General features: G+C 49.5%; 6 protein-coding genes across 6 annotated transcripts; 5 read left to right on the top strand and 1 right to left on the bottom strand.

Moving 5' to 3' along the window:
• Positions 1 to 303: 303 nt before the first annotated feature.
• Positions 304 to 11,890, top strand: BJ212DRAFT_1266107 (uncharacterized protein; the record flags this gene model as incomplete). The annotated part of the gene is made up of 19 exons (XM_041330543.1): positions 304 to 379; positions 434 to 1,143; positions 1,193 to 1,321; positions 1,371 to 1,498; positions 1,552 to 1,952; positions 2,004 to 3,208; positions 3,263 to 4,344; positions 4,396 to 6,397; positions 6,449 to 9,388; positions 9,441 to 9,962; positions 10,014 to 10,118; positions 10,165 to 10,365; positions 10,415 to 10,617; positions 10,670 to 10,907; positions 10,960 to 11,046; positions 11,099 to 11,276; positions 11,327 to 11,478; positions 11,534 to 11,707; positions 11,768 to 11,890. 19 exons carry the CDS (start codon positions 304 to 306, stop codon positions 11,888 to 11,890), a joined length of 10,656 nt encoding a protein of 3,551 aa, XP_041195415.1.
• A 137-nt stretch (positions 11,891 to 12,027) lies between these two features.
• Positions 12,028 to 14,118, bottom strand: BJ212DRAFT_1001490 (uncharacterized protein). The gene is made up of 9 exons (XM_041328817.1): positions 13,881 to 14,118; positions 13,823 to 13,830; positions 13,740 to 13,768; positions 13,600 to 13,690; positions 13,421 to 13,553; positions 12,842 to 13,373; positions 12,681 to 12,794; positions 12,243 to 12,628; positions 12,028 to 12,186 (listed from the first exon to the last, which is right to left on the bottom strand). The coding sequence occupies exons 1-9, from the start codon at positions 13,896 to 13,898 to the stop codon at positions 12,112 to 12,114; spliced, it is 1,386 nt and encodes a 461-aa protein (XP_041195416.1). The 5' UTR covers positions 13,899 to 14,118; the 3' UTR covers positions 12,028 to 12,111.
• On the top strand, positions 13,959 to 15,738 carry BJ212DRAFT_1445595 (endopeptidase; the record flags this gene model as incomplete). Its single annotated transcript, XM_041338136.1, has 7 exons — positions 13,959 to 14,028; positions 14,298 to 14,519; positions 14,566 to 14,644; positions 14,770 to 14,946; positions 15,001 to 15,299; positions 15,353 to 15,607; positions 15,662 to 15,738. 7 exons carry the CDS (start codon positions 13,959 to 13,961, stop codon positions 15,736 to 15,738), a joined length of 1,179 nt encoding a protein of 392 aa, XP_041195417.1.
• A 540-nt stretch (positions 15,739 to 16,278) lies between these two features.
• BJ212DRAFT_1001608 (WD40-repeat-containing domain protein) lies at positions 16,279 to 18,795 on the top strand. The gene is made up of 9 exons (XM_041328818.1): positions 16,279 to 16,472; positions 16,545 to 16,763; positions 16,814 to 17,003; positions 17,053 to 17,208; positions 17,383 to 17,565; positions 17,616 to 17,625; positions 17,683 to 18,147; positions 18,200 to 18,387; positions 18,436 to 18,795. Exons 1-9 carry the CDS (start codon positions 16,384 to 16,386, stop codon positions 18,655 to 18,657), a joined length of 1,722 nt encoding a protein of 573 aa, XP_041195418.1. The 5' UTR covers positions 16,279 to 16,383; the 3' UTR covers positions 18,658 to 18,795.
• Positions 18,796 to 19,135: 340 nt separating this feature from the next.
• BJ212DRAFT_1001329 (uncharacterized protein) lies at positions 19,136 to 21,067 on the top strand. The gene has a single exon (XM_041328816.1). The coding sequence runs from the start codon at positions 19,445 to 19,447 to the stop codon at positions 20,918 to 20,920; it is 1,476 nt and encodes a 491-aa protein (XP_041195419.1). The 5' UTR covers positions 19,136 to 19,444; the 3' UTR covers positions 20,921 to 21,067.
• A 302-nt stretch (positions 21,068 to 21,369) lies between these two features.
• BJ212DRAFT_1266902 (Pkinase-domain-containing protein) lies at positions 21,370 to 22,746 on the top strand (the record flags this gene model as incomplete). The annotated part of the gene is made up of 5 exons (XM_041330617.1): positions 21,370 to 21,751; positions 21,805 to 22,153; positions 22,207 to 22,401; positions 22,459 to 22,593; positions 22,656 to 22,746. 5 exons carry the CDS (start codon positions 21,370 to 21,372, stop codon positions 22,744 to 22,746), a joined length of 1,152 nt encoding a protein of 383 aa, XP_041195420.1.
• Positions 22,747 to 22,907: the final 161 nt, after the last annotated feature.

Raw genomic sequence — 22,907 nt, forward strand, 5'->3', positions numbered from 1 at the left:
TCAAGATCACGTTTGAAGGATATTGGTCACTTGAAGGAATATTATTGGCAATTGATTGATATGAGTGGTCTCCAATCGCCAATCATTGCAGGATGTGCGGCAGAAGGTTACAACAGTTTAACTTGGTGTCTCAATATAAAACCAAGTATCACTAGGCCACCCCCCGAATGACGGGTTGCTTAAGTAAGCTACATCACGTGAAACTCACGTGAATTTTGACCAAACATCGAGCCAAACATATTTTCCGGGTCAAGATTACCAGTTAGTTTGAGGTAAGGCAAGGCCTCTTCCTGTTGTTCGACCATGGACAACACACCGCAGCTGGGTACAGCCGCAGATCTTGAGATGCGGGCTGCTCGCATTGCAGACCCTGGTACAGGTCCGTGTCCCACAATAAAATTCAGCTCTCTGTTGTTGAACATACTGGTCATAGATCTCAAAACGAAGCACAATGTTGCATGCGAGCTACGAGAAATGATAGACACTGTCCGAGATGCTGAATCTGCGCGAGTATTCCCTCAAATGATTCCAGTTCTATTGGAAATTCTGAACACTGGGGAAGCTGCATATCATAAAGACACCATGGAGTACCAATTCAGGCGCGTGCTGCTTGAAATCATACATCGCATACCGTACGGGGAAACTATACGACCTCTGGCTCTGCCATTGCTCAGTGGTATGCTCCATGCCTTGCGCCATGATAATGAGGAAAACGGCGTCACTGCATGCAAGATTATCATCGACCTTCTACGGTCATTTCGATCGTTGACAGAAGAGCTGGTCGCCGAATACATGGGAATTCTTCAAGACGTTTTTCGCAACATGAGGGGACTTGTCCTTGAAACACTCTGCGAGGACTCCCCTGTTCTTGATCCCAATGTTGTCCTTCCCAGCATTCGCAGTTTCAAAGTCCTCGCCGAGATGGGAATGGTAGTTGTTACCTTTTCTCAGAGCCACCGCCCCCTTGTTCTTCACGTCATTCAAGCGACACTCTGCCTCAACTTCGAGGTCCTGGGCCTTGAATCTCCTGCCCAGAAAAAAGCTAGGGAAGATTATGAAGCCATGGGATCTTACTGGTCCGGCATGGCACCCACCATGAAGAATCCTCAAGCCTATATGGATTTCATCACTGGGCAAATCAAGGTATGCATCCCTGGAACAATTTCTATATTCGAGGGTACTCATTGCGTAGATGGTATCTTATGTTGCATATGTCATGCGAGGCTTTGGAGAACAGTTTGATTCCTTTGGAGAAAGGCTTATTCTTGCTGCTCTTCGACTAATGCAAGATTTGCCTTCTAACGGCATCCAGGCACGAAAGGTGAGTTGCCTGTACCAGAAACTTAACTAGACCCAAATCCATCTTCTAGGATCTGATAGTGGTGCTACGGCATCTGATTGGAACGCAGCATCGGAAGGCTCTTTTACCTCAGATCGACAAACTATTTGATGAACGTATTCTTCTTGGAGATGGAGTAGGTAGTAAAGAAACTTTGCGGTGAGTTCAGTCGATAAGCCAATGAGGAGCTATAGTTGATCATCAAGAATCAGTCCGTCGGTTTACGCCTCTGTCGCAGACCTTGTGCACCACGTCCGGGGCGACCTCACGGCAAATCAGCTCGCGCGTGTGGCAAAGCTATATTCTGCGTTAATCCATAATCCTTACCTCAGTCATAACTTGCATACGCTGTTCTCCAAGATGATGTTCGGTCTGATCGAGAATATTACAACGAAGGATACCGCTCAAGGTGCCACACGGGTACTGACTGCCATGTTCGAGACTTGCGTCGACAAGGTCGAGGCGATGACACTGGTCTTGGACAACGCACTTGAGAGGTTAGAGAAAGCTAAGAATGGCGAAGAGGAAGGCGTCGACTTTCTGCTGATAGAGAAGACGCGACCTGTTGCAGGTGCTGCCTATGCAACTGAGAAGCCAGAAGAGGTTATTCATGGTAAGAAGATTTCGATGTGCATGAATTACCTTTTGATGCCCCTGGTCTTAGAATGCCGCTTTCTCTTCCGAACCCTTCTTCATGGGTTCCGTGTCTGCCTCGTGGGATTGAAAAAATGCGATGCCCCAGTTCCGGAAGGAACACTAATCCTCCGTCTCTTCGAAAGTTGTATGAAATGTATGGCCCTGTTCGATACAGAGCCTCGCGACGCTACCGAAGCCATGGAGTGGTTCAGCGCAGTTCTACTGGAGGTCAATCTGCACGTATTCCAAGAGGTTTGGACCCACAAGATTGAGTTCTTTTTCGAAGCAGCTCGCAAGAGACCTACACTCTTACAAATTTGCCAAATTCTGTTTAGTCGTGAAAACGTCTCGCCTACTCTGGTAGCAATCGTTCTTCGTTTCCTCATTGACCGCCTGTCACTTCTTGGGGAATACGATGATCAAACAGCGGTTATCACCATTCGGTTGTTCAAAAACGCATTTGGTGCAGTCACGTCTTTTCCTGTGCCCAATGAACCCATTTTGGCTGCGCACTTAGCTAAACTCATTATGGATTGTTTCCCTCTCGCTGCCAAAGCCTCGAAGTCAACCAATTACTACCATCTTTTGAGAGGCTTGTTTCGCGCAATTGGCGGAGGAGGGGGTCGCTACGAGCTTCTCTACAAAGAGGTTCTACCACTCCTTCCTGATATGTTGGAAAGCTTAAACCGCCAATTGCATGCCTCCGAAGGGTATGCGAGGGACATGATCGTTGAGCTTTGCCTTACGGTCCCGCTGCGTCTCACACATCTCCTACCTCATCTCACATATCTTATGCGCCCCCTCGCACTCGCGTTGCGTGGGACTCCTGAGCTCGTGTCTCAAGGTCTTCGTACCCTCGAGCTTTGTATCGACAACCTGACACCGGATTTCCTTGATCCGACTCTCAACACCGTTCTCCGAGAACTCATGGAAGCGCTTCATAGTCACCTAAAGCCACTACCTGCCAGTCATCATCATGCCCACACGACCATCCGTATTCTTGGCAAGCTCGGTGGACGCAATCGCCGTTTGTTGTATAAAGAACCTGCCCTCGAATACAACCCATTCTCGAAGGCTGCAAGCATTCCTCTTTCTTTCGGCGGTTCGATGGAAAACGTGAAGCTGGCTCCGATGATCAACCTGGCAGTTCGAACCCTGCGCAAGGCTGCACCTGCCTATCGTGCCCAAACATACTCGTTATTGGAGACGTGTACCATCACTCTTCTGCATGATGTAAGTAAGCTCGAATAGCGTCGTACTTGACTAACTTTCGATGATGTACCACAGAACAACCATGGACCGGACGAATCTGCGGTGTTCGTCAAATTGCTGGAAGCGATATTTGATGCGATACATATGCCTGAAGTGAAAGACGAAGCAGACAAGTTCATCCGTGAGCTATCTCGAGTTGTATTTTCAATGGAGCTTCGCAAGAACGCTACCAAGGAAGCTGGCCTCAAGCGATATCCCAGTTCTCTACTTTCGTCGTATTTGGAAGCCTTGCCTTCCGCTCTTTCACGTGATAACACCGAAGAACTACACAAAGGTGAAGAACTGGTCACGTCAATCTTGAATAACCTGGTGGTCATGTGCGCGCAGAATGGTGCTACTGCACAGGACGTTGTTCCTACGCTAGTCCAAATCTCTGCGCGCTTCTGTGCCGTCTGCCTTGATGATTCATGGGTGCGGAAGAGTGCAGGTTGCATTGGAATCAGGATTTTGACGTTCCTGCCTAATATTGGTATCAAATGGATGAGTGAAGTTGAACTTGTGCGAACCTTGCTCCACATTCTGAAGGATCTCCCTTTTGATCTTCCCCGTGATGTCACCGACGTGATCGAGGTCCTTAAACGTGTATTGCGCGTCACGTATACGAATTTGGATGCCACGGCGGACGTCCCTATCATTGCTCGTGCCAAGCTAGTCCACATCATCGGTATCTTTTTCTCGGAGCTCTCAAACTCCAACCCAGTAGTTCGCCAAGCAGCCCAAATCTGCGTCGATGTCTTCGTCGAGCTCACTGGCAAGTCGGCTCACGAGCTCCTCTTGCCGCATCGGGATCGCATGTTGACAGCAATATACACCAAACCTTTGAGGGCATTATCGTTTCCCATTCAGGTGGGCATGATTGATGCAGTACGCTATTGTGTCAGTCTCGATCCACCTCTTCCGGAGTTGAATGACGAATTGCTCCGATTGTTGCATGAAACTCTCGGACTCGCCGATGCCGACGACGTCCAGCTCGCTCGTGGAAATCTTCGCCAAGGATCTCTGGAGATTATCAAGCTCAGAGTAGCTTGCATCAAGCTCCTTACTGCATCTATGCCTATGACGGATTTCTTTTCGAAACAGCATCAAACTAGACAGAGGTCAGTCATGGTTCCAAATTTCTCTGGCGTCATTGATATCGTATGATGCAGGGTCACTGGCGTCTATTTCAAGTCTTTGTATTCCCCTTCACAGGAGGTAAAGGAAGTTGCGCACGAAGGGCTTCGTATGGTTTTAACACATCAAAGCCGACTCCCCAAAGAGCTCTTGCAGACAGGCCTGCGCCCTATCTTGATGAACCTTGCAGATCCAAAGCGTCTGTCGGTCTCTGGCTTGGAAGGGCTTGCGAGATTACTAGAGCTCTTGATCAACTACTTCAAAGTTGAGATCGGGCATAAGCTCTTGGATCACTTCCGCATCGTCGCAGACCCCCAAATGTTACAAGCATCTTCGAAGCTTCCCTTAGCTGAGAATGAAGGCGTCACGAAGCTTGTCCGATTGGCCAACATCTTCCATCTTCTTCCTTCCGCAGCGAATATCTTTTTGGAACACCTTGTCAATGCCATAGTCCAGACGGAAGCTCAGATGCACTTTTCCGGCCGTAGTCCTTTCTCCGAGCCCCTCGGTAAATACCTAGATCGTTACCCAGGAGAGGCGATGGACTTCTTTATGCGCCATCTCCAGCTCCCTCGTCATGTCAGAACCCTGAGAAGCATCCTTCAAGCAAGGCTTGCACCCAATCTCGAGCGTGAGATTGCGTCTCGCACGCAGGCGTTAGTCGAGCACTGTTTGGGGAGCGGCGATCGGAGTCTCCTACTTCCTGGCCTCCTACTCTTTGATGACCTAGCAGACCTTCAGCCAACTTGGCTTGCAGACAACGAATACATCATCGATGTCCTGCTCGGGATATGGCGCTCAGAGCCTCTGCAGCCTGAACAAGATGAAGTTATGGTCCCTGACGCGATTCACCGGCAATCTTCAATCATGTCAATCTTTATGAAAGCGCTGGAGCGAACCCCTCGGGTCGACTTGCTTTTCGACATTGTTGCAGTTTACACTCGTGACATCGCAATGGATTTGACGCGACTCACACAATTCCTCTATCGGCACGTTGCGCTGAATGAGGACCTCTTCTATCGCCGCAATGTTTTGTCACGCTTCGTGGTTTGGTTCGAAGACACGACATATCCGTGGGCTCAGAAGACCTTTTTCCTGCGGTTTGTTCTGACGCCGACTATCCTGATTCAAGCAAATAGCCCCAACAAGGAGGGCCTGCTTGACATGGACTTCATAACATCTCTTCATCGAGTGATCTGGCAACCCATGACTGACACGACTTCTTTCCCGGATGCCGATGATATGTTCATGATTGAGTTGCTGCACTTGACCACGGTGTTGGTACATCGCTTTCCAGAGCTCGTTGAAGATGTGAAAAAGGACATTATCCGTTGCGCATGGCACTATATCACTAGTGAAGATGCAGTGGTGAAGCAGACGGCGTATCTGCTAGCTGCGCGTTTCTTCGAAGCCTTTGATACACCGCAGAAATTTATCCTCAGGGCTTGGACAGGCCTTCTTCGCCCTCCTCATACAGACGGCAAACTCCTTATCAAGCAGGCGCTGGATATTCTTGCGCCAGCTCTTCCTCGCTCAGGTGGCAACGATGCAGGATATCCTCAGTGGGCTAGGACGACTCGGCGTTTACTCGCAGAAGAAGGCAATGGGTTTCAACAAATCATCATGATCTACCAACTTCTCGTCCGCCAGCCGCACTTATTCTATCCCGTTCGTGCATTGTTCATTCCGCACATGGTCAACTCGCTGTCTAAACTTGGTCTCTCTGGCACGGCGTCCGGTGAATCTCGTATACTCTCCATAGATATTTCCCAGGTTATCTTTGATTGGGAACAGAAGTCGCAGGATTCTGGCACTCATGCTGAGTTGTCCCGAGCTTCCACTACATGGGTCACCCCCCTACCCTTCAGAGAAAGTATTGTCAGTTTCCTCGTTCGCCTTGCAACCTCTCCTCTAGAGCCAACATCCAGGACCATTTTGCTGCCTCGTGCACTGTCGCTGTTGCAGAAGATGGTCGCGCCTTCAGGTTGGAGTGACGTGACCGTCAAGTTGAACTTCTTTTCGCGTGCTTTGGAACAGGTACATGTATTACGCACTTCATATCTGTGGAATGCTAACATCACCGTACAGACAGAACTTGATTCGGAACCCCACCTTAATCAAGCCCTCAGTGCGGCAAAAGTGCTGCAAGTTGTTGCTGCAGATAAGGATGATGCCTGGTATCTGGCCAATTCCACAATCCTCCAATCCTTGGTTCGCAAAGGCCTGACGACAGATGATCCCGGTTTGCATGACGCCCTTCATCCTATCTTTGAACATCTCTTGCAACTGTTCCCTTTGCCTGATCGAGACGAAAAACAGGGCGATATGTCAGATTTCCATACCTGGGTCTACACAGCAGTCGAGGATGGTTTAGCGAACACAACCGCCCTCCGTGGAATACTCCTCATGCTCAAATCCGTCGTACAAGTAACAGCGGAGCGCGTTCAGCCATTCAGTGCATCCCTTCTACGCCTCTTCAGCAAACTAGCCAAAGACCACGTCAGTTCAACCCCGACTACCAACGGATTTGAAAACGGTGTCCGGCTCATCATCTCTATCATCGAGATTTGCAAAGCTACCATTCTACACCTCGGCGACCATCGGAAGTCATTTTTTGCTGCATTCACTGCGCTTACAGAGAAATCCAAGAGTCCTACTCTGTGTCACTTTTCACTTGATGTCATGCGTGACTGGGCCCTTCATACAAACGAAGCATATCCAACAATGAAGGACAAAGTCAGCGTGCTGCAGAAAATGACTGGCTTTGAGACCCGTAGCGATGCGCTATTCCACAGCTACCTGGAGCTCATCTACGACATCTACACAGAATCTTCATTGCGCAGGAGTGATTTGACGTCTCGACTAGAACAATGTTTCCTCCTTGGGTGTCGTGCTCGAGATCCTGTGCTCAGAGAACGATTTATGGACCTTCTGGACAGTAGTATCCCTCGTTCTCTTCAGGGTCGTCTAGCATATATCTTGGGAGTCCAGAGTTGGGAACCTCTCGCGGACCATAACTGGATTTATCTTGCACTCCATCTCCTTCTCGGAGCTGTTGACGGCGAAGTGCCATTGATTTCGGAACGGAGGATCAACATGGTACCCTTAAATGGCCACTTCGTTGCTCGACAGAATGCAGCGTCCGTTGTTCGTGCTATGCAGAGATTGGCATTCCTTGACCCTCAAGTTGCACACGACACTTGGGTATCAGTCTTTCCTGCGGCGTGGGCGTGTCTTTCCCGTCGAGAACAGGCGGATATGACACTCCACATGATCAACCTGCTGAGCAAGGATTTCCATGCCAAGCAGCTCGAGCTGCGCCCCAATGTCATCCAGACTCTATTGTGTGGCATTCACGCCTGCTCACCTCCTATGACTCTACCACCCTACCTAGTGAAATACCTCGCAAAATCATACGGTGCATGGCACGTTGGGATGGAGATTTTGGAGACGTCTCTGGACTCCGTCAAAGACGATGATTCCACTGTGAAAGAAACAGTTTACGATTCGCTCGCGGACGTTTATGCTGAATTGACGGAGGAAGATGTGTTCTATGGTCTTTGGCGCCGGCGAAGCCTCCAACTCGAGACGAACATGGCGCTTTCATTTGAACAGAATGGCATGTGGGAGTTTGCCTCCAACTGTTATGAAGGGGCGATGACCAAGGCGAAGAGTAGCCAAATCCCATTCTTAGAAGTGGAGTATTGTCTTTGGGAAGACCACTGGATGCTCGCAGCAGAAAAACTTCAGCAGTGGGACACATTGCATGATTTGGCGAAGAGCGAAGGAAATCAGGAACTCCTACTTGAGAGTGCGTGGCGCACGAAGGATTGGGCCGATCAGAAAGAATCCCTTGAAGAGCAGATTAATCAGCTGCCCGACGTCGCAACTCCGCGAAAGCGAGTCTTCGAGGCATTCATTGCTCTTCTGAAAGTGCCTGGTGCGCTCGAAAAGAACACCGAATTCACGAAGATCCTCGAAGATGCAATGCAGCTGTCGCTGCGTAAATGGGTTGCTCTTCCGTTCCATATGTCGGCTGCTCACGTTCCGCTGTTACAACACTTCCAGCAGTTTGTTGAGCTCCAAGAGGCCGTCCAGATTTTTGGTTCTCTCTTTACAACCACCGCTCAGAATCTGGAGAAGAAGTCCTCAGATCTCAAGATGGTTCTACAAGCTTGGCGAGAGCGCCTTCCCAACCTGCAAGATGACATCAGCATATGGAGTGACTTGGTTGCTTGGAGGCAGAATGTTTTCAACGCAATCAACAAGGCGTATATCCCTCTTATCTCCAATACCAACCAGAACAATAATTCTGCGACAAGCAACTTCAATACCTCGGGCTATCGCGGGTACCATGAAACGGCTTGGATCATCAATCGCTTTGCCCATGTTGCGAGGAAGCACGATCTTCTCGACGTCTGCTTCAGTTCATTGAACAAGATTTATACACTGCCGAATATCGAGATATCGGAAGCTTTTCTCAAACTACGGGAACAAGCGCGCTGCCACTACCAGAAACCCAATGATCTGCAAGCAGGACTGGAAGTCATCAATAACACAAACCTGATGTACTTCTCTAACCCCCAGAAGGCCGAGTTTTTCACTCTGAAGGGCATGTTTCACGCGAGAAGTGGGAGGAACGATGACGCCAATCACTCCTTCGGCCAAGCGGTCCAGATGGACATGTCTCAAGCCAAAGCATGGGCGGAATGGGGACGGTATAGCGACCGCATGTTCAAGGAGTTCCCCAGCGAGATGTCGCACGCTGCCAATGCTGTCAGCTGCTACCTCCAGGCAGCTGGACAGTACAAGAATGGAAAGAGTCGGCCCCTGCTGACTCGGGTGCTCTGGTTGTTGAGTGTAGATGACGCGCAGTTTACGATCTCCCGAGCATTCGATACTTACAAGGGCGAGGCGGCGTTCTGGTACTGGATATCGCTCATCCCACAGCTTTGTCTTTCTATCAGTCAACGCGAAGTCAAGCAAGCGCGATATATCCTCCTGAACCTTGCCAAGTTATTCCCCCAGGTATTCAGCCACTCAGTTCTAACTTCTTGTCACGAGCTCATCCTGGTTGCAGGCATTGTTTTTCCCATTGCGAACGACGAAGGAGGACATGCAATTCATCAAGAAGCAAGCTTTGGTTACGGCAGCAGCTCGTGCTCAAAGTGCAATGACTGCCAACGCAAACAGACGTTCTGACGGCGACCAAGTGATGCAAGACGCCACAGCCGAAGTCCAGGCAGATATAATCAAGAAGGAGAATTCGTCGAGCGACGCTATCGAGTCTCAGCTTTCCCAAACTCAAACCCAAACCCAACAAGCCCAGTCCAACACAGAGATAACTCCTGCTACTGCGCAAAACGCAGGCGCCACTTCTTCCGCTCAAAATGCTCCAGGTGCTTCTGACACTCAGCCGACTTATGTCGTCCGTCAATCTTGGGAACATGTCGATGAGGTCGTTCAGATTCTTAAAACGGCCTTTCCGCTGCTTATTCTGAGCATGGAGACTATGGTGGATCAGATACTACAGAGGTTCAAGGCTACCCCTGAAGAAGAGATTTATCGGCTGATCTGCATGCTCTTGCTGGACGCTGTGCAGGTAAGTAATTCATGCGCTACCCATAGACAGACGTGAACTGTGCACTTCCAGAACTACGTGATGCGGACAAATACGACGGAGGATGACGGGCAGCTTCAGCAACATACCGTACAAAACATTTCCAAGATGGCTGCGAACTTGACTGGATCGGCTAGGGTATGCTCTTACTGCTTGAACAAGGACAAGACTAACCTTGTTGTAGCGAGAATATGAAGAAGACTTTGTCAAGAGTAAACTCACGCATTACGAGTACATCCGAAAGCTTCAGCAATGGAGGGACCGGCAAGAGAAGTATCTCGACTCTCGACCACGCATTCAGTCTCTCGACCTCCTTAGCCACTATCTCACCGAGTTCCAATACGGCAAATTCGACGATATTGAGGTTCCAGGTCAGTACACCGAGGTGAGTCGCGTACTTGATTTTGTTGACTTGACCTTACATTTTGCCATAGGATAAGGACAGCAATCAGAACTTCATTCGGATCCAGCAATTTGGATCCAAGTTCGAGAACTGTCGATCATATGGTTATTGCTGGCGCAGATTCACGGTGCATGGCAACGACAACTCGCGGACATCGTTCTCAGTTCAGCTTCCTTCTGGCCGACACTGGCGCAGGGAGGAGCGGCTGACGCAAGTGTTTCGGACTTTCAATTGGTGAGGCCGTCTCTAGCTCACATGCTCTACTTACTGACCTTGACTACTATAGTGCCTTGGTTCGCAGGAAGGAATCTCGCAAGCGAAATCTGCTGTTCCATATTCCAGCTGCTATCTCCTGTAGCCCTAGTCTTCGCCTCCTGCAGACAGATTCGTCGTACATCACGCTCGGAGACATCTACGACCATCACTGCGAGGAAGCTGGTCTATCTCGTGAAGACCCTATACTTGTCTCTGGTGAGAAAGTCAAGAGCGTGTTGCTAGAATTCAAGCAAAAGAGTGGCAGGGCGGTAAGTACATTCGCAACACGTCCTGGATCCATTCTTATAACTCTCGCGATAGCCGAGCAAAGCGGAATACTTCACCCTCCGAAAAGACATCATGGATGAAATTGGCACCAAACTCGTTCCAGATGATGTTCTGTCCAAAGTAAGTCATTTAGTTTCTTTATGTAGCCAGTACCTCATGTTCTGGCGCCCAGTATATGACAAGTGCCATGGCCACGCCCGCAGACCTTTGGCGCATGCGCAAGCAGTTTGCCCTCCAAGTTGCTGCGACGAGCTTCATGACCTTTGTCTTCTGTCTCACCAGCCGTGCACCCTCGCGTTTCCATCTTTCTCGGTCCACAGGGCTTATGACGATGAGTGAAATGTTGCCTGGTATGCCTATGACCCCCAACTATTGAATCAGTTACTAATTGGGAATACAGGTCTAGCAGGTCAGGCGCCTGTGTTCGCGTCTAATGATGCGGTGCCCTTCCGCTTCACCCCGAATATGCAGAGGTTTTTGGGCCCTGTGTTTACTGAGGGGTTATTGACGACAGGCATAATGGTTATCGGAAGGTGTCTTACCGAGCCTGACGTGCGTTCCTCTCCCCATTTACCTTTGTCTTCATTCACCGACATAGACAACACAGTTTGGTCTTGAACAACAACTTTGTCTCTTTGCTCGGGACGAGGTAATGACGTGGATGCACGGAAAAGGACATCCTTGGACGTTCGATTTATCGTTCAGGACAAGCTGTGCGGCGAACATTGAGGGTGTAGTGAAGCGTGCTGAGATCATGGCATGTAAGATTGAGCGAGAGACGGTGGGTATACGTTATGAATCATATACAAGTTCATGTTCTGATTGGTTTGTCGTCGTACAGGCCCAATCGACTACAAATATGGGTGGTATACCAGTCGTACAGACTGTTACCAACTTGATCTCGACGGCTACGAATCCTGTGCAATTGATGAGGATGAGCGAGGTATATCATCCGTGGTTCTAGGTCATCGAATGTTATCAAATGTTGTCTTAATGATCGTTATCTGTCGTTGTTTGACTGCTGTGCTGGACATTGATTGCTTTGTATACATGCACGTTGTACACTAGACATAACATACTTAGCGTTTGTAGCAATGACTATTTCTCTGACATCCGAGCAATGTGTGTGAGAGGCGTTATTCCAGTGCAAAGCATGTATTCATGCGAACTTCCCCTAACATAAGTTCACGCGCGGGTGTTGCGCAAGTAACCTTCTGTTTGCCGGAAGGAATTGATATGATTCTCGCTCTCAAGCATCATCTATCAATCACAGTTTCAGGTTCAAAAGACAAGTTTCATCAAAGAAAAATACCAACCTCTTCCGCCATCAACGCGATATCACTCCCTGGCCTGTTATACATGATCGCATTGGCAAACATTAGATACACATCCCTCTGAAAATCTCTGGAGGTCCTGATAACTCCATCTTTGATCCTTGCCTTGATGGTCTTCAAATCCATGGGGCGCTTGATGATATCGTGGTAATCGGGCGCTTCGGTCGGTTTTATAGGATTGTGGAAGATATTACCGTTGCGGTGTTGTGAGATTTGAGAGTGTAGGAGGTTGATGACAGCCTGGAAGCGCTTGTTAGCAATGGGTTGAGCTTGAATTGTGGATTGAGCGGTGGAGCCGGATGGACCGGATTGAAGGGGTGTGGAGGGGCGTTGCTCGCTGCTTGTTGTGTCGCGTCGGGGACGTGTGGCTACTATGTACTCTTTGGTTAGCGGATGCTCGGTCTTTTTGAGGGCACAAACCTTGTTCCTCCTCCTCTGGTGTAGGAGGCGAGCTCTCCTCACGTAAACGTTTCTTGTCGGGTTCTTCAGTGCCTTCGCCGTCGTCAACTTCCACTTCGTCCACCTTGCGTTTAGCTACGCAATATGAATTACCGATCTTGTTAAGCCCAATGTAAACGCACCTTGCGAACTTGTCTCGGTATCAACAGATAAGTTCTGCTCCGCATCGACTTCTATGGAAGTCTCTTGCTCTGGTTCAGTGTAGGACTGTTCAGTGTCTTGTGCGTGTGACGCCTCCTCCTCTTCATGTTCGAGTATCTCTTCCTCATGAACAGGCGACTCCTCTTCATGTTCGGGCGACTGTTCGCTAACTTCTTCCTCGACGGACCCCTCTGGCGCGCCAGGTGTCAATATTGCCTCTATCTCACTTGCCTCATCGTCTGGGGATGTGGGCTGTTGCTCCCATTCAGACTGTTCTGCTTCTTCCTCATGAGTTGAGGCTACGGGTTCGTCGAGTTCAATTGGTTGCTCATCATTTTCATTCTCAGGCTCGTGTTCCTCGGTTTGTGGCGGGAGAGGGGATTCTATTTCCACAGGGACTGGTTCAGGGGCTTGTTCAGGTTCAATGTTCTCGGGTTCTTGCATAGTGACTGGTTCTTCTGGCTGGGGGATAGCTTGCTCCTGGATCTCATGTGAGACTTCAACTTCAGGTTCCTGCACAATTGAGTTAGATCGAAAACGAAGCAATCAAACATACGCACGACGACTGTTTCACTCTGCGTAGGTGCAGCAGCGTGTTCTACCTCGTGGTCGAATTCTGTTCCAGATAGCTTGGCACGAATCTTATCGTCCCATTTCCCAGCCCGAATATCTTGAATTTCTGCAACGATGGTTCTGGGCAGGGTTAGTATGACGCAAACTGTATGTTTCAGGTACTCACTTGAACTTGACTTCCTCTGCTGCAATCAAGTCACGCAACTCCAGGAGACGTGCACCATAGAACTTCTGGGCAAGCTTTAGATTCACAAGAGCTATGTGACTTTGAGTAATATTTTGGAGTGGTATTCGATTCGGGCTTACCATGTGGAGCATTCGGGTCAGACTCGGTGCTACATGGTCATTTATGAGGACATATACAACTTGGGTTAGCACAGGCATCTCACCACTCAAGCTGAGCATCATTCATTAGACGATTGTATATATCACGACAAGACTACGAACATGATCTGAGTACGCCATACATAGTAAAAAAGTTGAAACGGGCTGACATTAGCGGAAAAGAAAGTTTTTGGGCGAGAGATGATGGGATGCTTTGAGAGCAGCTTTGAGACTTGCTGCCAAGCATTTGCGCCGTGCTCGTACACTGCTTGTGCGAGCAAAAGACATTCTACGTTGGTTAATGGACTCATGACTGTGACTGAGGCTCTCGTCACAAGTCGTGTCGATCGTTGAGTATCCGTGAGAATTATTGTCGCCGAACCCGCTCCGGAATTGACCAAATCGGGATTGTGCAGCGGGAAGACGTCAGCCCCATTTAAGACCGTTAACTGCTGCGAACTTGCCCGTGCCTCTTTCTCTTTACACAATGTTACTCTCCGCGTTCGTCCACAACGCTCTGCCTCCTTCCTTTTGCTTCAGCTGGTGTTCACAAATTAAAGCTTAACAAGCTACCACAAGTATCACCAGGTCATTCACTAGAGACTGCCTACCTTGCCGAGAAGTATGGCGCAGTACCTTCCCAACAACTACCTTTGATGGGTGCTGGCGGTGCTGGCCGTCACATTCGCCCACCAACGGGTGAAGATGACCTCTTCTGGACCCAGGAGGTCATCAACGGTGGACACGACGTCCCCCTCACCAGTATGTGACTGTCATCTCCTCTCTTGCTGTCATTCACATTTCTCAGACTTCATGAACGCTCAGTATTTTACTGAGATCCTCATCGGTACGCCTCCTCAATCATTCAAGGTTATCCTTGATACTGGGTAATGAATTTTCCTTTCATTTTTTGTCGTGTGTTTAACATTCACTTCCTTCTAGGTCGAGTAACCTCTGGGTCCCCAGCTCCAAGTGCACATCTATTGCGTGCTTCCTCCACGCTAAATACGAGTCTAGCTTCTTCCTCCTCGTACAAGGCCAATGGATCTGAATTCTCCATTCAGTACGGTACTGGCTCCATGGAAGGCTACGTCTCCTCAGACGTTCTCACCATCGGTGACCTCACTATCCGTAGCCAAGACTTTGCAGAGGCCACCAAAGAGCCTGGTCTCACTTTTGCCTTCGGCAAGTATGTGCATTTCCCTTCACAGTATTGGTGAATTGCGGTTGACCCGTGAATTAGGTTCGATGGTATTCTCGGCCTTGCCTACGATACCATTTCTGTTAACCACATCACTCCCCCATTCTACAACATGATTAACCAGGGTCTCATCGACGAGCCTGTCTTCGCCTTCCGCCTTGGTGAATCAGAAGCTGATGGTGGCGAGGCCACGTTTGGTGGTGTCGACCACGCTGCGTACACTGGTACCATCGATTACGTCCCTCTCCGCCGCAAGGCATACTGGGAAGTTGAGCTTGAGAAGGTCGCATTTGGAAGCGATGTACTGGAACTCGATATGACGGGCGCTGCTATTGACACCGGCAAGTACCCTCTTTATCTGATTGATTCTAATTTCTCACTGGATTGCATATAGGCACCTCCCTCATCGCCCTTCCCACTGACATTGCCGAAATGCTCAATACCCAAATTGGCGCCACCAAGTCCTGGAACGGCCAATACCAAGTGGACTGTGCTAAAGTCCCATCTCTTCCCGAGCTGACCTTCTATTTCGGTGGCCGACCCTACCCACTCAAGGGAAGCGACTATGTATTGGAAGTTCAGGGCACGTGCATTTCCTCGTTCACCGGTATGGATATCAACCTGCCTGGAGGTTCATTGTGGATTATTGGTACTTGATTCATATATTTGTCACCACGGACTTCCTTCTGATAAATGCCTTCAGGTGATGTGTTCCTCCGCCGCTACTACACGGTTTACGACCTCGGCCGGGACGCTGTTGGGTTCGCCAAGGCTGCGTGAGGGGTTCCTACGCAACATTGTACTATGACAAAGCTGGTATCTATACCATGAAGTGGCACATGCATGTCTTCTGCACGGTTTGAAAACCTTCAATTATGAGTGCTTGGGTTATCCGCATGCGTCATTACCTGCTATTGCGATGCTCTGCTGTACAGTTATAATATGTTGATCCGATGCACCGCATGGCGTATAAACAATGATGGTGAATCTTTATCCAAAAATTGTGTAACAGACTGGAATCATAGTAGGCGGTATGGATCACATGACACGACAGGAGTATGCACAGCGCAATGCGTGCGCTAGCTACAAGTCTATCGTCTTTGCCAGTAAATTCCCATCCAAAGATCCATTTCTATCGAACATGGACGACACCGATGATCTTGACGACCTACACCTACGTTCTCCTTCGTCCCTTCGTACACCCTCCACATTGAAATGTGCACCTGTCAACCGTCTAAAGCGCGCGCGAGTGGCACGTGCACTAAGCGAAAGGCTAGATAGGGTGGGCGTGCTTGGAGGAGAAAACTGGGGACATAGTGGGTGCGTCATCTTATTTGACAGGTCTTGTTCATCGTCCAACCCCGATGGCTGGCGACTGGATGGTGAATTGCTTTGGGCCTGGTCTCGGAGGTCATACCTGTTCTTATGATCGCTCTTACATTACGTAGCTGCGTCAACGCGGTTAGCTGGGCGCAGGATGGAGAGCTGTTAATTACCAGTGGGGACGATACCAAGTGCGTGTGCTCAGCAAGTTCTCAACTCGGATTAATGACTTAGATATGTGCTTTGTAATATCATTATGATAGGATTCGAGTCTGGCGAATGGACCCGTCAGGTTCTACTGGCGCGGACGCATCTGGTAGCTCCGGTCTAGACCACTCGTCGAGTGTGACCGCAAACTCGGCTGAGAAATCGTCCAATGCTGCAAGTCAGGAAGAGTATCCATTCGCGTGCCAGAGTGTAATCAACACGGGTCATACGCAGAATGTCTTCAACGTGCAGATGCTTCCGTTTTCCACAAGGATGTAAGTCTCGACTGCGTTCACTTTCGATATGACCATAACTATATTGGTAGTGCGACCGTCTCTGGAGACCAGCAAGTCCGTGTGTTCGACGTGGGCGAAGCGGTGGGACACTCGCCTACGGGAAGCGAAATGGAGTATACCACGCGGGAGTCGTGTATTCGCGTACTGCGCTGCCACGCTGGGCGCACGAAACGCATCATCACTGAGGATAGCCCTGATCTGTTCCTTACCGTGGCCGAGGTGGCGTGTGTTCTAGTTGGGTTCTAAATTTTATTGACTAGATACTCAGGATGGCCAAGTACGTCAACACGATTTGCGTACATCACATTCATGTACATCAGGCGCGTGCCCCGCACCGCTGGTGACTCTTCCACACGAGCTTTCAACAATTGCACTTTCACCGCTTACACCGTATCAGTTCGTTGTAGGTGGTGAATCGCCATATGTGCGTGTTTGTCATTTGATATTTTTTCCTTGCCGTCTCTCTTGATATGTTTGAAGTTGATGTGCCTGGGAAACATCATTGGCTTAGTGGTGGTGCTCTTTTGTCTGTAATTTCCCTTGCTCCGCTTTGTGGGATTCACTATTCTTGGACTTTTCTCACAATTGCGATCCTTAGGCGCACTTGTTCGACCGCAGGCATGCGGGTCGTTACTTGCATGCAGAGTGGGGCGTACCTCCTGATGCAGACAGTGCAACAACGTGCGTCAGGAGGTTTGGACGCCGCTCACGTGCAAAGGGAGAAAGAAAGGGATATGAACAAATTACTGGTGCGCGGATGTCCGCTTGGAATGGGCATGAGGTGAGTTGTTTTAATCTCGCAGTATGAAGGTTTGCTGAACGTCAGGTCAGGTGTTGTTATGTATGTCCATTTACTTGACTGTATGTCATGAGGATTGATGCAGCCAACGCTTCGTAGCATATCACTCGGACGGAGTGTTTCTTTATTCGACGCGAGACGAGCCTGAAATTTTCGAGGACAAGCGAGGTCCACGCTCGATCCTCACGCCTAACGCGAAGCGGAGACAGCTCAGCACGACGAAGTCGCCGTCTTCACACAGTGAACCTTTAACTGGTCCGGACGTGGAGATGATTTTCGAGGATCAACTGGAATCAATGCTTGCAGACAATGTAATGAACGACATTGATGATCCATCGCAAGAAGATGACGAAGATGGCGACGACGAGGACGATGACGAGGACGAGGACGATGACGATGACGATGACGATGACGATGACGATGACGATGACGATGACGATGACGATGACGATGAGGGTGACCGCCTGTTCATCCTCCAAGACACAGATTCACATCAGGCTGTGCCTGTGGTATATCCGCGTACGCGGTTTACTGGGCACTGCAATATCGAAACAATCAAAGACGGTGCGATCTGGTTGATGTAGATGTATTGATTGATATTGAATATCATCTGCAGTGAACTTTTTAGGGCCTCATGACGAATTCGTAACTTCAGGGTCAGATGATGGCAACTTCTTCATCTGGCGGAAGTCGACTGGGGAGCTTGTTGATATTCTCGAAGGCGACCAACAAGTAGTCAATGTGATTGAAAGCCACCCGCACTTGCCTCTGGTTGCTGTCAGTGGGATCGATACGACAGTCAAGGTGCGCATCCTGAATGCTTTCTATTATATGATGTCTCATTTCTCGCAGTTATTTGCCCCAGCTCGTGGAGTGCCATCATTCTCGAGATGGAACGATGCTGAAACGATTAAAAAGACCAATGCGCGTCGTACACTAAGGACGGATTTGAGTGGCGGTGCGGAGCTGCAATTCGCACGTCTCCTCCTGAACTATGAACAGGCACTACAGAGCATCCGAGATGGTGGAGGGGAGCAGTCGGAGGCGCAGCTCACGCAGTGCATAAATCAATGAAAGATTTATCTGTTGTATGAGTAGTATATATACAGTACTTACGAATAATTTTGGTTTCGGAGGTGGTGGACATATCACACACATGAGGCCAAAGTCGTGGCTCATTGACAATTTGAAGTTAAGTTCTGCAACATACAACCTTGAACTAGGAATACGTGGTAGCTTTGCTACATCTCAAGATACGGCCATATCATTTGGCGTCTCTATCAAGTGAAAGTATTCATTTCCTGGCTTTTCGTCGCTCTGGCGTTTCAGATGTCACTTTGAATTGATGTTTGAGTCGTGTATTACTCGGGAGTGGATCATTAGGCCACTCTTGTTTGACTCACTGCCGCCGTGGCACCACACAAATCGGACGGAGCACTGGAAGCATACTTCATCACTTCAGGGCTCCCGCAGGACCTTTCAAAAACTGAACCTATGGTCAATGGTATAACTGCGAACCTCTGCTGATTTGTTTTTCTCCTTGTTATGTAAGTTCAATTATCTTGCGCCCTGCACCCGAAAGGCTCCTGCTGACCCTTTGCTCTCTGTGTTCAATCACGCTGCCTACTGCTTTGTGGACGTTAATCTCGTCTTTTTGCTTTCAGTGTTACCCTGGTGTCATTCTGTGTGATTTGAGCGTTCGTTTTGCATTCATTTTTCCCGAGCCTGTTCAGTCTATCTTCCACCAACTGCAACGGGACGTCCTTTTTCGCCCGTTCAAAACAACACGTCACGTCTTTGCTTCTACCACCCGTCTCACCCACCTCTCAAGCGCTTCAACGCCGACATTTGAAAACTAACCATGCACACTTCTCACACCAGATCGAGGCGCAAGCGTGGCAAAATCGACGACGTCGAGGACGATGGACCGCCTCTGCATGTCTCACGGGTTGAAGACACCCAGTCTGAAGCTTATTCTCGCTCTCGTCATCAACAAAGAGACTCTTACGTCCCTTTCGCAACCAGAAATTTCTCTGACATGAGTTGGGAACCTCCTCCAGCTTTTGACTCACTGGTAGCACCTGACCGTTTTCACTCCCGTTCGTCCGATGTCCATCATCGTGGTGGCAGAGATAGTTACGACCTCCACGATGATGATCCACCGTGGTCCGTGCGTCCTAAACACGATTGGAACCACCAGGGTAGGGAATGGGCAACCAACCAAGGTTCTTCGGAACAACAAAATTGGGGAGCATCTACTTCATATACGGATAGAGGTCGCAGCCACGGCTGGCAACCGGACGACAGATGGGGGAGGATGATCGGGGGGACAATCATCATCATCCTAATAATGACAAGCCATCACCACAACCGCCGTCGTAATAATCGAAAATTTCAACAGCGAGACAATGGTTGGGACACTCGCAGAGACAGGCAACCTCGGACGCAGGATGTGCAGGAGGAACCACCCAAAGATGACCGGTCTTGGGAGCCTGGTCCCGGATGGCAAGCGCGTGGCGCCGACCAAGGGGGCAAGCACAATCGCAATCGCAATAACGGAAACAAGAATAAAAACAAGAAAAATCAGAATAAAAATCGTATTCGGATGGAGAAGGAGAGAGATAAAGAGCGGGAGAGGGAGCAGCGTCGAAATGACGATGACGATGACCTGAACAAGTGCTTTATGTTTTATATTGTGTTATCTCTCGCATTCTCATGTTGTTTTGTCTACAGCTGGCAGAGACGGGAGTTCCATCCCTTGCCTGCCAAACCTGTTCGCATCTCCCCTGCCAAACCGAAACCGGTACCCTCCAGATCACCGTCACCTGCGGGGACACGATCGCGCTCACGCTCTCCTGATTCTTACTACTCTCGTATGTCTTCGCGAGGTCGTTCGCACTCAAGGTCCTTGTCTCCAAGATCGCAGCAACATAGTTACAGTCCAGTCCGGCGGCGTAGCCGGACGCCCACTGACAGGGGACGAACTGGCAGGGAAGCCCAAAGTTGGAAGTCGTACTCCCCTGGATCGTCCGATCGTAGTTGGACCATGCGTAGAGGGCGTCGACGCAGCCCTTCGTCGGCCTCGTCTGTAAGCCGGAGCAGAAGCAGAAGTTCCAGCCGGAGTATGGATGACCGGCCCAAACCTAAACACCGTTTACCACCTGCAACTTCTATCAACGATATATCACTGTCTATATCACAAACCACCATCCAACAACCACATGGTGGTCCTCTCCCTACCTCAAGGGAATCTGAATCGCGGCCCAATGGAAAGACGAGAACGAATGGAAAGCAAGGCAATGTAAGCACACTCAATGCGGCCTCAGATAGGTGCTGATTATTTTGCAGCGACGTCGACATTTCTCGCCGGCTGCTGAGCAAATGCCTCCTCCAGCCAAGGTTCCACGAACGTCTACGAAACACCATCTAGACGATTCTCCCATCAGCTATCATCCATCATCCGCATCTGTCCTGGCTGATCATGACTCTCCTAAAATCCGAAAGACCTCGAAGGCAGGATTTAGGCCCATTGGGGAGCCTAGTTCAGCGGTTAAATTATTTTTCCCACGCGACGAAGACGACGATGAAGCTGGCCCCGCCCCTCAACATAAATCCCCTACCCCCCCAAAGATTCATTCAGAAGTCCCTGCGAAGCGTGCTCGCGATGAAGGTGCGACCAATAGAGATGAAGATGTGCGCGGAAGTATCCTCCCACGGTCCCTGCCATTCCAACAAGTCCCTGGTCCTCGCGAGCCCGTTACAAGAACACCTCTAGTTCCCCAGCCTATGCAGGTCCTGCCTTCAGCTGTCAACGAGTCGCTGAAGGCTTCCATTGCGCCGAAGCCAGGCAGTGGTGATGTTTCCGTCAGTCCTGCCCAACAGTCGCATACAGTGGAGCCAGACGCGGAAGGCACGCCACGACCGTCCTCTCCATCGGGGACGACCTGCAAGGACCTCTATGCCATTGTCTCCCAAGTTGGCGAAGGCACATTCGGCAAGGTTTATAAGGCTCGCAATGTCATCACCAATGTCCACGTGGCGCTCAAGCGAATCCGCATGGAAGCAGAAAAAGATGGCTTTCCAGTTACTGCCATGCGAGAAATCAAACTACTGCAGTCCTTACGACATCAGAACGTCGTCCGCCTTTACGAGATGATGGTATCAAATGGTAACTTTTTTGGGATCTATTGCTGCCTCATCACACTGATTCCTTTTTTCAAGGATCTGTGTACATGGTGTTCGAGTACATGGACCATGACCTCACAGGGGTTTTATCTCAGACGCAGTTCTCATTTTCGCAGGCCAATCTGAAGTCACTGTGCAGCCAAATGCTTGCTGGCCTGGCATATCTGCACCGCAAAGGCGTCATCCACCGTGATATCAAGGGTTCCAACATTCTTATCAATAACCGAGGGGAGCTGAAACTAGCCGACTTTGGTCTGGCGCGCTTTTACCAGAAACGCCGGCGAAGTGATTATACAAATCGTGTCATCACTTTATGGTATCGACCGCCAGAGTTGCTCTTCGGTGCTACGGTATATGGGCCGGAAGTTGATATGTGGAGTGCAGGGTATGCTTTGCTCGTGCCTTCTTGCACCGCCCTTTACTGATGGTGTTGTCCAGCTGCATCATGCTAGAGCTTTTCACCAAGAAACCTGTGTTTCAGGGCAATGATGAAATCCATCAGTTGGACGTGATCTACCGTATTCTTGGAACTCCGTCTACTGAGCGATGGCAAGGGCTCACCGCACTGCCATGGTATGAGCTGGTGAAGCCGAAAGATGTGATTCATGGTCATTTCCGCGAGCTATTCTCTCGGTGCGTCCATATGCAGGTACAACGATGTGACATTCGATGAGCTCGCTTTGATCTTAGATGGTTATCGCCCGCAGCCCTCGACCTAGCTGAGCGGCTTCTTGCTTATGATCCGACGCAGAGAGTTACTGCCCTTGAGGCTCTTGAAGCTCCCTACTTCAAGGAAGAGCAACCTCCACCTGAATTGCCTGTTGAGTACGTTGTGATTCATTTTTTGCGCCTTTCAAGTTGTTCAACGTTTCTTTTTCTCTGAACAGCCTGTCCACTTTAGAAGGTGAATGGCATGAGCTAGAGACCAAACGGGAGCGAGCCAAGAAGCGTCGCAAATTGGAAAACGGGCTCGTATAACATATCTCATTGGTATGGTTGATTATAATGTACTGGACATTGTATGCATGGCACCAACTACACATCGTAGTTTACAAGAATTGCAACCCATTTCATGCTGTAACTGCTGGTTGTTGGACAAGACCCTTCTCAGCCAAGTGTTGCACAATAGTTTCCACCTG

Source organism: Suillus subaureus, assembly GCF_016647635.1.
Source record: "Suillus subaureus strain MN1 chromosome Unknown BJ212scaffold_8, whole genome shotgun sequence".
Classification (NCBI taxonomy): Eukaryota; Fungi; Basidiomycota; class Agaricomycetes; order Boletales; family Suillaceae; genus Suillus; species Suillus subaureus.

What these genes read in the sequence shown, in the direction of transcription:
- BJ212DRAFT_1001490 (XM_041328817.1), bottom strand. An exon ending in TGACCCGAATGCTCCACATG is followed by an intron (nt 13,691 to 13,739) that starts GTAAGCCCGAAT and finishes AAAGTCACATAG; the next exon opens with CTCTTGTGAATCTAAAGCTT. An exon ending in TACCGAGACAAGTTCGCAAG is followed by an intron (nt 12,795 to 12,841) that starts GTGCGTTTACAT and finishes CATATTGCGTAG; the next exon opens with CTAAACGCAAGGTGGACGAA.
- BJ212DRAFT_1001608 (XM_041328818.1), top strand. Translation starts at nt 16,384, where the DNA reads ATGATCGCTCTTACATTACGTAGCTGCGTCAACGCGGTTAGCTGGGCG. An exon ending in CTTCCGTTTTCCACAAGGAT is followed by an intron (nt 16,764 to 16,813) that starts GTAAGTCTCGAC and finishes CTATATTGGTAG; the next exon opens with TGCGACCGTCTCTGGAGACC. An exon ending in TAGGTGGTGAATCGCCATAT is followed by an intron (nt 17,209 to 17,382) that starts GTGCGTGTTTGT and finishes TGCGATCCTTAG; the next exon opens with GCGCACTTGTTCGACCGCAG.
- BJ212DRAFT_1001329 (XM_041328816.1), top strand. Translation starts at nt 19,445, where the DNA reads ATGCACACTTCTCACACCAGATCGAGGCGCAAGCGTGGCAAAATCGAC.